At 42.9% G+C, this 17,167-nt stretch overlaps 1 protein-coding gene across 2 annotated transcripts in view; it reads left to right on the forward strand.

Moving 5' to 3' along the window:
• Nucleotides 1-17,167, forward strand: part of ITGA2 (integrin subunit alpha 2) — a 62,472-nt gene that overhangs the window by 7,142 nt on the left and 38,163 nt on the right. For both annotated transcript variants that reach the window (XM_080972350.1, XM_080972351.1), the window contains exons 2-4: nucleotides 9,738-9,861; nucleotides 12,693-12,802; nucleotides 14,047-14,138. In XM_080972350.1, the coding sequence (XP_080828476.1) occupies nucleotides 9,738-9,861; nucleotides 12,693-12,802; nucleotides 14,047-14,138 (326 nt within the window). The remainder of the gene's footprint in view (nucleotides 1-9,737; nucleotides 9,862-12,692; nucleotides 12,803-14,046; nucleotides 14,139-17,167) is intronic.

Consider the following 17,167-nt stretch of genomic DNA (forward strand, 5'->3'; position numbering starts at 1 on the left):
GGTCACTTGGAAATGCTTTGCATACATGTTCGGACTTCTTTGGACCCAACCATTTGTATGGCGGTGAGCATTCTGCACATGTCCAATTGATGCGTGGCCACTGACACATGGGTATTTTGGGACCTGGAAGGGAGTGGAACTGGGGCAGAATGGGGGCAGGGCATGGGCTCCACCAACGCATGCGGGAGCCATTAACGGACCAGCCCCGCAAAATGGTTGCTGCCTATACTACGACTTTATTGAATAGTATTAATCATTTTGATGAATGATTTCTGACATTTTGAATTACTACGACTTTATTGAATTGTATCATTTTGCTGAATTTGTTGTTGTTTTCTTTATTTATGTTATTGTGTTTAACAGTATAGTAGTTGCAATGTTTGTTTTTAATGGTATTGTGATTATTGTGAGCTTCTTTGTTGGAAAATTGGAATGTAAATATAAATATTAAATCATATTTATATGCTTACTATTTTTAAATAAAGGTGTTGGACTCTCCTTTGCTGGAACTGTTATTTATTCGTCTATAACATTTATATCCTACCTTTTCACAACCACTCAGTAAACCTTATGGCCAGGTGGGGATTTGAACCCTGGTCTCCCAGTCCAACTCTTAATAGCTATGCAGGAGGAGGGTATGTGGTCAGGGATGCTGTAGTTGTGAGATTCCTGCACCGAGCTGCTTTATCATTCTGTGATTCTAAGTTATTTTTCTGGCACAATATTAGAAAGTTGCACATAAAGTCAATTGACTTTTGCTGTTATCCAGCAAAACAATGCCTTACTGTACTCTGACAACTGCCATTCAACAGTAGGAAATAGGAAATAAGCACCTGGTGTTACTAACAGGTGTGTACAGGGTACAAAGTACAGGAAGGTAAGAAGGGAAGGTTGAGGAGAGAAGGATATGTAAATTCAATTGAGAGAAATCTAAGTGTCACAGTACTAGCAAAAAATCCTAGCTTGTAGATCTGTATAGTATTATTCCTTGCTTGAAATTCAGATGCTCAGTGACTTGGCACTCTATAAATGTAAATTAAAAAAGAAGAAGGCCTTATTTGTTTAGAGGCTAAAAATAAGTATGAAGCAAACTTAGCTCGCTTTTTTTTTTTTAGTACAGATATTAAATATGATTTCCTGAGCATTGCAATTTAATTCAAAAGTACAAACCAGTTAAAAAATCCTAGAACAAAATATACCCACATTCCGTTTGCATCACATTTTGTGTACATTCAGCAAACCTACAGAGTTATAAATAATTTCTAGCAAACAGTTCACTTCTGCACCATTACTGTTATTGATCATTTTACTTAGGAAGGCAACCGCTGTCACGATGTTTCACTTCATTTGTTTGGATTCACTGGATCAGGTCATAAACAAAATCTTGCCAAATTGATTAAGAATGAGGACAGCTCTTCACCTCCAGTTGGTTTTTATAAAGACTAGTTTTCAAGTTGTGATTTAGGAGCACTCTCTCAAACCATTTGCAGCATGATTAATTGCAGGCAGACTCTCATAATAATCCATACAAAACTCTAATTCAGAGGAGACCTCATCTAACTTCAATGATTTTAATTTTTTAATTTAATAATTTTTATTGCGCTAGCCAAAGGCCATGGCAACATCCAAAGAATGAAAAAAAGCAGTCACTACATATGCAGTAGAACCATGATTAAATCCACCAAAAATTTATTGTCACGCAGAATAAAAAATAATTTTCAAATAAAATGTGCAAATTAGATCTCACAGTCCCCTTTGTAACTGACCACTAACCCATTCAGTTCTTAATCTTCCTAGCTGCCAAGGCATAGAGAGCCACCTTATAAGTCACGGAGTCATCAGTATCACTCAACTGCCATTTCACCCTCTCCGTCCTGGTTAGATTTGTTTCCTTCATGAAAAGGGTTTTATGAATCAGTTTCTTGGGTCTGTATATACAGTGGTACCTTGGGTTAAGTACTTAATTTGTTCCGGACATCCGTTCTTAACCTGAAACTGTTCTTAACCTGAAGCACCACTTTAGCTAATGGGGCCTCCCGCTGCCACCGCGCCGCCAGAGCACGATTTCTGTTCTCATCCTGAAGCAAAGTTCTTAACCCGAGGTACTATTTCTTGGTTAGCGGAGTCTGTAACCTGAAGCGTATGTAACCCGAGGTACCACTGTACTGGACATTGTAGTAAGTAATGGCAAATGTCCTCTGCACATGGTTGCCCACACAGACAGACTCTCTTTTCATAAGGTATTCCGTTGCATCACCCATCTAGAACCACTGAGGGCATAGATTGAAAGCGTAGTTCTGTGAAGGTGACTCTTAATGAGGCAGAGGGAAGATTTATCAAATATCTGGCTTGAAAGTGCATCGTTTTAATAAGTGGAAACCATGGTGAACACTTAGAAGAAGTAATAATAATAATAATAATAAAATCTATTTCTGCTTCAGTCATATAAAGGTAGTCCATTAAATGCCTCTTTCCCATGTTCAGGGACACCTGGAGCTCTTGTAGGTGATATTGGGTCAAGTAGCGTTGGATACCAACCTTCAAGTGCTGGGTCTGATCCAGTTCTTTGCGGCACGAGGTGGGAAATCTCTCATCTGAAAAGGATCTAGGTCCTTTCACATAATTTAAGCACAGATAGTTGATTCTAGCCTGTATTGTTGTCACAAACGTCAATGAATTTAGAATGGGTCTGTGTGCACTGGTGACTGCTCTGATGACAATGGCTTCTTATTTGTTTGTGCACTTGCAGCAATATGCTATACAGTATACAGGAATGATACGGCTAACAGATTGCGGTTGACTCCTGACAAGACAGAGGTACTGTTTAGGGGGGACAGGGGGCGGGTGGGTGTGGGTGGGTGTGGGGGACTCCCTGGTCCTGAATGGGGTAACTGTGTCCCTGAAGGACCAGGTGCGCAGCCTGGGAGTCATTTTGGACTCACAACTATCCATGGAGGCGCAGGTTAATTCTGTGTCCAGGACAGCTGTCTACCAGCTCCATCTGGTACGCAGGCAGAGACCCTACCTGCCCGCAGACTGTCTCGCCAGAGTGGTGCATGCTCTAGTTATCTCCTGCTTGGACTACTGCAATGTGTTCTATGTGGGGCTACCTTTGAAGGTGACCCGGAAACTGCAATTAATCCAGAATGCAGCAGCTAGTCTGGTGACTGGGAGTGGATGCCAGGACCATATAATACTGGTCCTCAGAGATTTGCATTGGCTCCCAGTACATTTCCGAGCACAATTCAAAGCATTGGTGCTGACCTTTAAAGCCCTAAACGGCCTCAGTCCTGTATACCTGAAGGAGCGTCTCCACCCCTATCATTCAGCCCGGACACTGAGATCTAGCGCCAAGGGCCTTCTGGCAGTTCTCTCATTGCGAGAAGTGAGGTTACAGGGAACCAGACAGAGGGCCTTCTCAGTAGTGGCGCCCGCCCTGTGGAACGCCCTCCCAGATGTCAAGGAAATAAGCAACTATCCTATTTTTAAAAGACATCTGAAGGCAGCCCTGTTTAGGCAAGTTTTTAATATTTAATGCTGTATTGTTTTTAATACTCAATTGGGAGCCGCCCAGAGTGGCTGGGGAAACTCAGCCAGATGTGTGGGGTATAAATAATAATTTGATATTATTATATTATTATTATGATTTATGGAGGTAAGGAAGGTAGAAAAAGTCAGGGGCTGACAAGTGGTGGGGATGGAACAGGGTTAAGTCAGGAAATCATGGTGGAGTCTTTAACAAGGTGGCAGGTGGCTCAGGAAAGCTGTTTACTTTCTTAGTTTCATTTATGAATTGCTTCCAGTAAAACATCCCCAAGCAATTTAACCATAATAACAATCACAGTAAAAACAATTTCAGGTCTCGCACAGACACAGACTGGCATTAAAATCTTCATTCTAAAGTCTTGTTGGAAATAGAAGGCCCTAAATAGGCACCGAATAGATAATTGAGATGGTGACTGTTAGACGTGTGAACTTTTCAAGTGTTTAAAGTGATGGGGGATATGAATGTTCTTTCTGTGATCTCTAATGGATGCTTCGCACATAAAAGACATAGCTGTTGTAGTCAGATGCACATATGAACTTGACCTTAGCTGGTTGTAGCTAAAGACAGCTATAAATTCAGCTTTTAAATTCAGCGTTTGCTAAGCAAGGGTCCATGCTCATTGAATGCTGGAAACATAGTGGGCTTGAAAGGGGGGGGGAGGCATTACTAATTGATAACAATAAAGGACATGACTATATTTTTAACTGTGTGCTGATGGGAAACAGGTCTATAATTTTATAAAAAATATGCTAAGCTGTAGTCCCAAAGCCTCACTTACAAACAAGAATACATCTTAAAAATCAGCTGAAAGTATACCATTTGTTGGTGATAGCAGGCAAACATTGGAGCTTCATAGAGTACTACCAACCCAAGACTTTAAAAAACAGTTTACATCTTCAGTCCAGACTGTCAACACAGCATAGCCTTGACTTGCCTGGGAATGCCAAACCGTTGTGTTGTCCAGGAAGCTCTTATATCTAAGCAGTTTGTGTCCTCATTTTAAAAAGTCCCCAATTCCCACAACAAATCTGAGTGTTTCGTTCTTGGAAACACTAGTTGCTTCATCAGATCTCCCTGTTTTCATTTTATTTTCATGAGGTCTTCCTTGGCCACTGGGCGCAGCTTGAACCAATCAACATATAAACTGTGGGTGCCATGTGCATATACTATGCATCTTAATAAGGGTCACCACTCTTAAAAGAAACAAACAATTCTTCTCTGATCAGCTGCCCTTGTGTTATATTGAGTAAGGAAAACAGTGCCTGGCCTTCAGGGCTTTCAGTCTGAGTTGTACAATTCCCCACAGGAGCCCAGTGGTTATTTTCCAAGAGCTGCTCATTGACCAACCCCTTGTATCTGAAACGTCAGTAAAAGATTTGTAAGTGGTTGTGACTATTTCAAGGAGGACTGTTTGGAAAATGACTGCATTATTATGTCTCTTGCTGTCCTCCTACACAATTCCAGTCCAGCAGTTAATGAGACAGGAAGTGGGGTTGTGTGCTTTTTTGGTGGTTTATCTTTAGATGACAAATTATTTCACTCCGTAGCAATTTTGTACGAGCCCATATATAGATATGCTTAGTGTTATTACTGTATTACTTCCTGTGGGCAATAAAAGCTAACATGCTCCAGCTTTGTTGAATTTGCTTCCTGTGGGCTGAGTTCAACGTCACTCTGTGAAGAAAGGTCTGTCTGCACAAGCATTGCCAGCTTGCTGGAAGGAATTGCCTGTCTTCCCTTTCCCCTTCCCCCTACAAGCTGTGCTGGGAGTTCTGATCCCCTCCCCTCGAGAGAATTCTGGGAGAAAGACCCATTGGATGAGCACAAGCCCCTGTGGCTTTGTTTGGTGAATCCCACCCTATATCATGAGTTCCATAGAACAGATGGTATTCAATGCTAGTCCTACTCAAAGTAGGCCCATTGAAGTTAATGAATATGGCTAAGAGGTTCCGTAATTTCAATGGGTCTACTTTGAGTAGGACTTAGTTGACTACAGCCTCATAATTAAGGGCTGAACTCAACTGACTGTTACTCAAAGTAGATCCATTAAGATTGCTGGCCATGTCCAACTTTAGACCCATTATTTTCAGTGGGATTACTCTGAGTAAAAGCTAGTGGACGATAACCCTGTTAAATAGTCTCAGAGACTTCCTTTAGCAGAGAAAATGATAGCCTGGAGGGTGTACCATTTATTGTTAGCCTGGAGTGTTTACATTCTGATCCTTAAAAAGCATACTGTGTGCAAAGTGCATTCTGCTGTTATAACTAAGGTGGAATCTACACACATATTAAAAGAACACACTGAAAATGCTTTTAAAAAAACATCTTGAAATATATGTTGAATTTTGCATAGCTGATTGTCACCATCTAGTGTCACATTTGTATATTGGTGTTGTGGGTTAAACCATAGAGCCTAGAACTTGCTGATCAGAAGGTCGGCAGTTCGAATTCCCGCGATGGGGTGAGCTCCCGTTGCTCGGTCCCTGCTCCTGCCAACCTAGCAGTTCAAAAGCACGTCAAAGTGCAAGTAGATAAATAGGTACCACTCCGGTGGGAAGGTAAACGGTGTTTCCGTGCCCTGCTCTGGTTCGCCAGAAGTGGCTTAGTCATGCTGGCCACATGACCCGGAAGCTGTACGCCGGCTCCCTTGGCCAATAAAGCGAGATGAGCGCCGCAACCCCAGAGTCGGTCACGACTGGACCTAATGGTCAGGGGTCCCTTTACCTTTAACTGAGTCCTAATTCTGCATACTGTTGAAGACACCTCTTATCTTGCTTTGTTGCTTGCTGTTTCTCATTTATGTAATACCTTTTACATATTACTAGTTCTGGGCACCACATTTTAAGAAGGACATTGACAAACTGGAGCTTGCCCAGAGGAGGCAACTAGGATGCTGAGTGGTCCATTCTAGTCCCCATAGGGTCTGAGGAACAGTTGAAACTGCTGTATTGACAGGACAATACAAACCCAAGACCTATCGGGATAAGGAAGTTAGGATCTGGTCTTAAGCCAGCCAATCCCCTGTGCAGCTGAGCTATGCCAGCATAAGCCCAACATCTTGGCTCAGCTGGAGCTATACAGATGCAAAACCCTTGTCCCTGGAGAGCAGGGACTCAGCCAACTGAGCTGTGATTGGATGACTTTATGCTGGTGTAAAATGGTTGGTGGAGGCAGGACCATGCAAGGGGGGTGGAGTTAAGTCTATTCAGCTTGATCACATGAGAAGAGGAAATTACTGTAATGTCTTCAAAAGTCTGGAGGGCACACAGAAGGCGGAACAGACTTCTTCTATGTTTCTTCAGAGGTCAGGACTAGAACCAGTGGGAGGAAATGGAAAGGAAGCCACTTTCAGATAAACATTAGGACAGACTTCCTAACAGGAAGAGCAGCTTGACTGCCTTGGGAGGCAAGCTCATCTTTGTTGGAGATACTTAAGCAGTGGCTGGACAATTGTATTTCAAGGATGCTGTACGCCCATCCTTCACTTACAGAATCAGCATTTTAAGATCCTATGTAGGCAAAACCATCCCTTGAGGCAGAGTGCTGTCACTTCCGTTTTTCACATGAGGAATTGAAGCCAGTGTCTTTGACCATGCCCATCCACTTACAGAGGTTGTTTTCAGGAGTACAGAGGCTATTTATTCAGAAATATATCAAACTGAGACAAACCTAGACAGCATCTTAAAAAGCAGAGACATCATCTTGCCAACTAAGGTCCGTATAGTTAAAGCTATGGTTTTCCCAGTAGTGATGTATGGAAGTGAGAGCTGGACCATAAAGAAGGCTGATCGCCGAAGAATTGATGCTTTTGAATTATGGTGCTGGAGGAGACTCTTGAGAGTCCCATGGACTGCAAGAAGATCAAACCTATCCATTCTTAAGGAAATCAGCCCTGAGTGCTCACTGGAAGGACAGATGCTGAAGCTGAGACTCCAATACTTTGGCCACCTCATGAGAAGAGAAGACTCCCTGGAAAAGACCCTTATATTGGGAAAGATTGAGGGCACAAGGAGAAGGGGACGACAGAGGACGAGATGGTTGGACAGTGTTCTCGAAGCTACCAGCATGAGTTTGACTAAACTGCGGGAGGCAGTGGAAGACAGAAGTGCCCTGTGTGCTCTGGTCCACGGGGTCATGAAGAGTCAGACACGACTAAATGACCAAACAACAACAACAAATATCAAACTGAAATAATGAGAATGACTTATGTTTATAGCCTAGGTAAGCCAGAATGATTCATATGGATGAAACTAATCATACTGTATTTTCATTCCTTCGACACTGGTGATCTCTGCTTGTTCCAGTACACTGGCATGAGTCCCCTGAAGAACTACCACTGGACAGGCTATCCTAATCCAATGAATCACAGCTCCCTGTGTCCCTGCTGCACTCATATACCGTATTTTTTGCCCTATAGGATGCACTTTTCCCCCTCCAAAAATGAAGGGGAAATGTGTGTGTGTCCTATGGGGCGAATGCAGGCTTTCGCTGAAGCCTGGAGAGCGAGGGGGGTCGGTGCGCACTGACCCCTCTCGCTCTCCAGGCTTCAGGAAGCTATCCGCTAGCCGTGGGAGACCCAGCTCTCCCACGGCTAGCGGAGACCTTGCCGGCACTCATAAGCTTGGGGCACACTGAGCTCCGCACGCCCCAAGCTTCGGGATTAGTGCAGCGCTCCGCTAGCCGTGGGAGAGCCGAGTGCTCTCCCATGGCTAGCGGAGACCTTGCCGGCACCCGGAAGCTTGGGGTGCGCTGAGCTCCGCATGCCCCAAGCTTTGAGATTAGCGCAGCGCTCCGCTAGCCGTGGGAGAGCCGCGTGGCTCTCCCACGGTTAGCGGAGACCTTGCCGGCACCCAGAAGCTTGGGGCGCGCTGAGCTCCGCATGCCCCAAGCTTCGGGATTAGCGCAGCGCACCTGGGGGGGAAATAAAAATTTTTTCCTTTATTTCCCCCCCAAAAAACTAGGTGCATCCTATGGGCCGGTGCGTCCTATGGGGCGAAAAATACGGTACTTTCCATAAGCTTCATTTTATGGTACCTATGGGACCGCCTCTCCTGGTATGCCCCGTGGAGGACCTTAAGGTCCATAAATAGCAACACCCTAGAGGTCCCAGGCCCTAAGGATATCAGATTAGCCTCAACCAGAGCCAGGGCCTTTTCAACACTGTCTTTTCAACAGGGCCTGTAAGACAGAGTTGTTCCGCCTGGCCTTTGGCTTGGAATCAACTTGATCCCCTTCCCCTCTGTCCTTTTTCCTTTCTCCTTCTGTGATGGAACTCCTACTTGGGGACTTCCCTGGCTTTTTTCTGGCCCACGTAGGACCAGTCTGGATGAAGACTTGACGTTTTCATCCCCCCAAAAGTTTTTGATTTGAGTTTCTATTGAGGCTGCATTTTAATGTTGTATTTTAATCTTGTTTTTTAAGTTGTATTTCAATCAATTGTTTTTATACCTTGTGTTAGCTGCCCTGAGCCTGGTCTTGGCTGGGGAGGGTGGGGTATAAATAAAATTTATTATTATTATTATTATTATTATTATTACCGTATTTTTCGCACCATAGGGCGCACCGGACCATAGGGCGCACCCAGTTTTTAGGGGGGGGGGGGAAATCAATAAAAAAATATTCCCCCCCCAGCCCTGCCTCCCCCCTGCATTCGCTCCATAGGACGCACACACATTTTCCCTTGCTTTTTAGGAGGGAAAAAGTGCGTCCTATGGTGCGAAAAATACGGTATTTAGAACAATAAAAAAATCTGGCTGCTTTATTCAGCCCCAATACCATTTGTGGGAATACACTAATGTGCCATGCCCTGCTTGGGCATCTGGTTGGATGTCTGATATGAACAGAATGTTGGACTAGATAAGCCTTTGGTCTGATCCAACGAGGCCCTTCCTGTGTTCTTATGCTGGCGCCTTTCCCAGCGCAGTTGTGGAAATGAGATATATACCCGCAGTGCTGTTTTTCTAGGAAAAAGAGGTGCCGGAACTCACCATGACTGAGGCCTTGTTCTCTTATAATGGCAATGGCACTCACCTGAGTGGTGCCAGAACTGAGCTCCGGTGAATTCTGGCTCAAAAAAAAAGCCCTGTATACCCACATGCTGAGCAGAACTGGCATGAAGAACCAGGAGTACGTTGGCTTATTTTCTTAATTGTTCTGTTATGGTCATATAAATTACTCTTCCTCTCAATAGGCATCTTTGAAAACCGCTGTGAAGCATACAACGTTGGGCTCCAAGGAGCAAGAGTATTTTCTGGCCCCTCGAGTGAACAATTCGGATATACAGTCCAACAGCTTTTAAATCAAGAAGGCAAATGGTAAGCATTTCCTGCTCTTCATTCATAGTGCAGGGAGAAAAGCAAAGGGCAACTATATTAGGAACACAGGAAGGTGCCTTATACCGAATCAGACCCAGCAGCCCATCTAGTTCACTATTGTCTACACTGACAATTTCTGATGGGAGTCTGGGGATCAAACTTGGGAACTTCTGCAAATCGGTTGGTTATGTAGGGGAGGATGTAATCTTTCAGGATACCTGAAAGATACCTGCCCCAGTGAGCAGTTGAGCTCAGGCCCAGGGGTTAAGTATGACTTTTCTCTCTGACCCATAGGGCTCTCCTCAGGCCACACATCTTGCTAGCTCATCTTGCCTTCCTGGAATGTGTCCTTGATGCCTCTTGCTTGCCTGAATAGAGGGAAGTGTGTGGGCATAGGCGTAGAAATTCTACTTCTGCATGGTGGAAATAAGACATGCTGGACAAAGGCATGTGATGCTCCATCTGCTTTTGCCTCCAGCCATGCCAGGACTGGCTTGCAGGCCCTGGAGCATTGTCCATGAGGGACAGTCCCTTGGGCTGTAAAATAATGTTTCCCACCCTTGTGCTAAGGCAAACTACCATTGGATGCAACCCCTAGTAATGCTAATCTGACCTTTTCGTGCTAATATTTTACCACATAAGAACAACATATTGAAAATGGGGGTTTTCAGAACTAGAACTGTTGAATTTAAAAGTCTACGCTAAACTTTTTAGGTGTTGGTTTTTTGCTTGTTCAGTGAGTGTTTCCTGATTGGGCCACCCTGGCAATAGAAATTAACTGGTGCTTCTAAATTGCATCACCTTGGCTTGTTGATTAATTTCTTTGTCAACTTTCTTCTTTAAAACAATGCAAGGAAAAGAGAAAGGAGTGCCAACAACTGCAGATTGCAAAGGATTCAAATTCAACTTTGTGTTTGCAAAGGATTTAAAGTTGACTTTGTGCTGCACCCTTTTCTGATTCGGAGCTACGTCACAATTTGGCTCCTACAAGTAACTCATTGCACTTTCATCTTTTCCCTCCCACGGTCTCCTGTATGTTTGCAGTTGCGTCTGTTGACTTCCTAAAATCCAGACCCATTAAAAGAATATTTAGTGGAATGATGCTTAGAAAGGTGACTAATAGTACTCTACAGTAGTCTTGTACATTTAGTCATAGCATTGTGTAAGGTAGGACAGGAAGTTCATAGAACAGCAGAATCAGAGTATAAAGTAAACAGCAAGCAAGCCAAATTATATGAGAATGGGGAACCAGTGACCCTCCAGGTATTGCTGAAATGCATCTCCCTACGTCTCAGACCCTTGGCTATTCTGTCTGTGAGTGATGGGCATTGAAAAGCCCATCTGAAGGCCATAGGTTCCCCACCCTGAAATAAACAAATAAGTAAATTTAGCTTCTGAGATTAACTGTACTTAATTATCTGTATAGATATGGAAACTAAGATAGATGTTTCCATATTCTTTTGAGATCTTCTCTGTCTCTCTGTCTCTCTCTCTCTCTGTCATGTTGTTTTTAAAAATCAAGTTGACTTTCAAGGTATTTTATGTTCTTCTGTTCTGGATTTTAAAAAAGCTTCACAAACTGGAAATCATTTTAATCAACAGGGTCATGATTTGGTGTACTGCTATATAAAAATACCCTTTCAAAGCTCACTCTTCTGAGTGACCATGTGGTGTAGGGAGAGAACTTTTTTGGGTGGGTGGGGGGAGTTTTCTGGGTGTTAACTTGGAAATAGTCACAGTGACAGATTTTCCAAGTTTCCACTACTGGAATAGTAAGTAACCTTTACTTACTACTGATTTCATTGTTTGCATAGCAAAGATTTAACCCTTCTTTGCAGAGAGGGAGGTGTGCCTCAAGTAATAATTATATTGTCACTAATGCCTACTCACTAGGGTCCCAAACCCTTGGTGAATTAGGGACTTTCCCTGCATGTGAAGACAGGCTCTAGTGCATTGAGTGGATGAGATCAATAGTGGGTCCAATGGTCAAGAAGGCAGTTTCTGCATGTGCTATAGAGGGAAGTAAGGGGCAGATGGGGCTCATCAACCTGGAAAGGTAGCACATCTAGGAGAAGGAAAACTCTGATCCTAAACCTCCACAGCCTTGTGGGATATCTTCATGAGAAGAAAAGGCTAAGGAGTAAGCTACAGAAATTGGGAGTAGAGTCCCTAAGACAGTTGAATGGTGCCTTGTACACCTCCTTCCTGCAACTCTTGCAGCCCAACTGGTGCCAAATGCATTGCTCTGCTTTCCTTTGGACCATATCAGTGAGGCTGAGAGTCAGGTCTTGTCATCTAGGCAGCCCAGGACCTCCATAAACACTGCCCAGGCTTCTGCCCCAGAGAGATCACTCTGGTGCTGTTAACACAGCGGTTTGACGTCACCCATGGAGGTGCACTCCATTGTCTCTTGAGGTGGATGGATGCCAACAATAATGCCTACTCCCTAGTTGAAGCAAGTCACTCACACAAGTGAAAATGAGGTAGTAAAATTGGCTAGATGTTACCATGTAAAAAATGAATTGGCCAGAAGGAACGCAAAATTATAAATACATTTCTGCCATATGATGAATACTCAGTATGTTTGCATGACAGATGTTATGGACTACATGTCCCATGATTCCTGACCATTGGCTGTGCTGTTGGGAATTGTGGTCCACAGCATCTGGCGTGCAGCATGTTGACTACCCTTGTTTTACAGAGACCAAAGAAATAATCATAAAGATAATTATTGTAGTAACCTTGAGCTCATACTTTCAATTACTGTTTTCAGAGTAGAGTCTTTCATCTGAAATGACCATACAGTTTGTAAAGATATGTCTGTTTTCCAGGTTGCTTGTTGGTTCACCCTGGAGTGGATATCCAGGAAACAGAATGGGCGATGTGTATAAGTGTGATGTTAATCAACCGGGAACCCAATGTTCAAAGATGAACTTGCAGAGTAAGTTCTAAATTCAGCAAATAAATTAAAGAATAAATTGTATAGCCTGCCTTTCTTTCCATGGACCTCAGCATACGTAAGCATCATCTTGGTTATTGTACTTCTTATTATTATTTCTTATCCACCCAAAGTTGGTTATAGCTTATAAAAACACAATGCACCACCCATAATTGCTAAACAGGGATGGCTCTGCTGTCATCTCTACATATATGTAGGCTCAGTTCTATTTAGAGACTGAAAACCTACATTTTGTTTTGTGAAAGATCTGTACATAGCATGTATGGTCATATATTTTGGCTGCCGAGTGCAGGAATAAACTTTGAGCACATCATCGCAACTGCTGGGGGTGCCAACTCGAATTTCTGCACATGGCAGAAATCTATGACAATTTGCCACAAGTTGGGAAGAAATGCACATGGACTGTGTGATAGAATTAGAGTCCCTAGATAAGAAGTGAGGAACATTTATTTGAGCTTGTGTTGTGCTCAGTAGCTCAATGTGTTTAACGCAAACCAGGGCATGGTTTGAAGGCACATGATGCAGCTAATCAGGATTGAGTATGGTTGGTGTCTGGATGGGAGATTCCCTGGGAACCTCATGTATGCTATCCTGAGTCCTATGATGGAAGAATTGCGGGATCTAATGACGGTACTAAATAAATGAAATACATAACCTTCTATTACTAAAAATAAAGCTTTTTGCATTATTTATCCCGGCCTCAAATGGTAGTCAGAACAGTAAGGTCCTAAGTTGCTCCCTGTGCTGAGTTTCTGGGGGAAAGCAACTTCATGAATGGAGGATACTTGCCACAAACAATTTTTGAGAGCCAGTGTGGTATAGTGGTTAAGAGCGGTAGACTCGTAATCTGGTGAACCGGGTTTGAGTCCCTGCTCCTCCACATGCAGTTGCTGGGTGACCTTGGGCTAGTCACACTTCTCTGAAGTCTCTCAGCCTCACTCACCTCACAGAGTGTTTGTTGTGGGGGAGGAAGGGAAAGGAGAATGTTAGCCGCTTTGAGACTCCTTCGGTTAGTGATAAAGCGGGATATCAAATCCAAACTCTTCTTCTTCTTCTTCTTTTTCTAATAGTTCACAGATGATGCTTATTAAGAGAGCACACATGTATTGTTTTAGGGGATTATATGGGGCATAGGTAAGAGATATACAGGGTTCTGGCTGCTTACATTGAAAATGGTAGCTTGAATTTTTCTTGATTGTGTGTATTGTTGTATTGTGTCTTTTTAGCTTTCGCAAGTGTCCCAAATGCCACTGAGATAAAGAAGTATATGAATCTAGGATTAACCCTAGTAAGAAACTCAATAACTGGAGGATTTTTGGTAAGTGCTGGAGGTGCAATATAAAATATAGCTTGTTTGGCAGTCAGTGGGGAAACTATAACCTTTTCTTGGGTCCCTTCTTCAGTGCAGTTCATCCAAATGAGTTAAGATATAAATTACAGTGATAAATGGGTTTGCTTATACGTACATATAATGTCAATCCTGTTCCGACTACTCTGGCTGTTAATTAGTTTCTGGGCTCAGTTCAAAGTGCTGGTTTTTACCTATAAAGCCTTAAATGGCTCAGGACTGCCTCTCCGCTTGTAAACCGACCCAGAGCCTGCAATCATCATCTGAAGCCCTTCTTTATGGGCTTCCTTGTGAGAGGTCCAGAGGGTGGCAACATGAGAACGGGCCTTTTCTTCGGTTCCCCACTTTTGAAATGCTCTCTCCAGAGAGGCTCGCCTGGCGCCCTCGCTACATACCTTCAGGCACCAGGCAAAAACATTCCTCTTCTCCCAGGCCTTTGCCTAATGAAGCAATCTATGGCCTTTTAAACTGATGGGGAGGGTATCGTTTTTGTATGCTACTATGTTGTGCATTTCTGTGTTTTTATATTGTTTCCTTTGGAGGAAGGACGGTATAGAAATTCAATAAAGAAAATAAATAAATAATAAATAACATTTCCCTCTAATTTAATGTTTTTTATTGTCTTCTAGTCAGCTCCAGACAAAGGCTGGAATTTGATTGTTGTTGTTTTCCTGCTGCTGTAGGTGTTGTTTCATTAGCTCATTGTTTTCATATTGTAGCATTGCAAGCAGATGGTATTTTATTGTACATACTTTTGTATGTTTCATTGCATTCATGTAAGTTGCCTTGAGATCTTTGGAGTGTAAGGCAATGAATAAAGAAAGAAATAATAATCACTGACCTAGTCTAAAATTCCATATATCTCGTAGTGGAGGAAGTGATTAATAATAGTTGCTCCTTTTAGTGCTTTGCTGCTTTTCAGAAGGATCATCGAATAGCAAGGTACTTATCTAACATATCCTACCCACAGTTGAGAAAAGCTTTCATGGAATTAAGATTTCAACAGATGCTGTCTGCTTATTTGGATGGCAGATATAATCATGAAGAATGCAGCTGTTTAGGCTGGTAACTGGGACAACCTGATGGGACCATTTGCCACCAGTCCTGAAAACGCATTGGCTACCAATGAGCTACTGGACTCAATTCAATTCAATTTCTTCTTGGAATTTCAGTTTATTGTTTCTGGTGGTTTTCTAACTGGGATCAAGTCTTGCAAAGCCAATTGTCCTTAGATAAGAGAAAATAATTTCAGCTAAATACTTGGAGTTATTGTTGGCAGGGAAGAGTTTGAGTTAAACTTCTTTTTCCACCATCTAGAGTCTAGACTTTAAAATGGGATTCGTTCTTTGTTGTGCATATTGCTGATGCACAAAATTTACAAACATTTAAAGTTGTGATCACTTTCAGAAGCATTCCCTGTGATTGTTGATAATGAAGTCTGAAATTATATTCCGAGAAACCTTTTAGTGCATGTTATTTGCATAGTCTTGAGAAGCGTATTCAGTGTGTTGAGCTTGCATGCTGCAGATGCAACGAAAACAAGTCCCTTGTGACTTGTTTGCATTATGCACAATGTTTCTTATGCTATAGAGACCAGTCTAAAGCTGCTCTAACATTTGTGGGAATTGTTTTTTTTAAAAAGCAGATGTACCAAAGAGTTATGCATATTGCAATACAAATACTTAAAATTTCGAACATGAATACACAATGGGAAAGGACTAATGTGCTGATGATATAGGAAATCAAGACAAGGCTGTAATTTTATCTGTGGCATGGATGAAAAATAGCCATTTAAATAAAAGTTTTGCAGGAGGCATACTATGAAGGCTCTGTGTTCCAAAATTCCTATCACTGCTATGTGCCAACTCCTCCATGTGCCTATTCAGCAGAAATCATCCGGAAGGCAAGGCACTCCAACACACCATTGCTGTGCACATATCTGAACCAACAGACCTTTACATTGCAATCCAATACCCATTTATTCAGAAGGAAGGCCCATTAAATCCAATGGGACTTCCTGCCACGTAAGCAAGTATAGGATTTCAGCTATAAACGTAATTACAGTATACTGCCTACCCTTTCCATACTGTTGTTGCCTCTGCTTTTTAATTATCATTATTTTAAAAAACAAGTTATTTGATCTATAACATTGCAACTGAAATACTTTAATAGAACTGCAGTCCAGAATCTGAAGCAGCTTTCATCGCCATGGCTCATGGAAGGGTTGCCTCTATTTCATCTCGCAGCCAATGCAATAAATAACTACAACATTATTGTGCTATTTCTTGTGCTCCAGATATTTTAAAAGAGGCCTGGGGAACCTGCGGCCCTCCAGGTGTTGCTAGACTACAGCTCCCATCATCCCTGATCATTGGCCATGCTGGCTGGGGTGGATGGGAGTTGGGGTCCAGTAAGTTCTGGAAGACGCAGCTTCCCCATCCCTCTGTTAAAACAACAAAAGAGCTTAAGGACACGGTCCTAAATATGCTTAACAAGGGAGTGACCCCCACGGAACTCAGTGGAACTTACTTCGAGGAACAATACCATAGGATTACACTGTTGCAATGCAGTCCTATACAGTGGTACCTTGGGTTACAAACACCTCAGGTTACAAACTCCGCTAACCTGGAAGTAGTATCTCGGGTTACAAACTTTGCCCCAGGATGAGAATGGAAATCACACGGCGGCAGCGGGAGGCCCCATTAGTGAAGCGCGCCTCGGGTTAAGAACGGTTTCGGGTTAAGAACGGACCTCCGGAACAAATTGAGTTTGTAACCCGAGGTACCACTGTAAATCAACATACCCTCAGATTATTGAGGATTCTTCTCACGTTCTGCCTCCACCATCTGTTCCCTTCCATTATGGTCCTAGTGCTATTCAATGCTCAGCCCACCAGGATGCACCAAAGCCCACTTCCACAGGCATTCACATTTGCTTTATAAGTCCAATTACAAGATAGAGTTGGACAGGAAGGCAGTGGAACCTTTCCATGGGATCTC

Source organism: Podarcis pityusensis (genome assembly GCF_964106645.2).
Source record: "Podarcis pityusensis genome assembly, chromosome: 11".
In the NCBI taxonomy this organism is placed as follows: Eukaryota; Metazoa; Chordata; class Lepidosauria; order Squamata; family Lacertidae; genus Podarcis; species Podarcis pityusensis.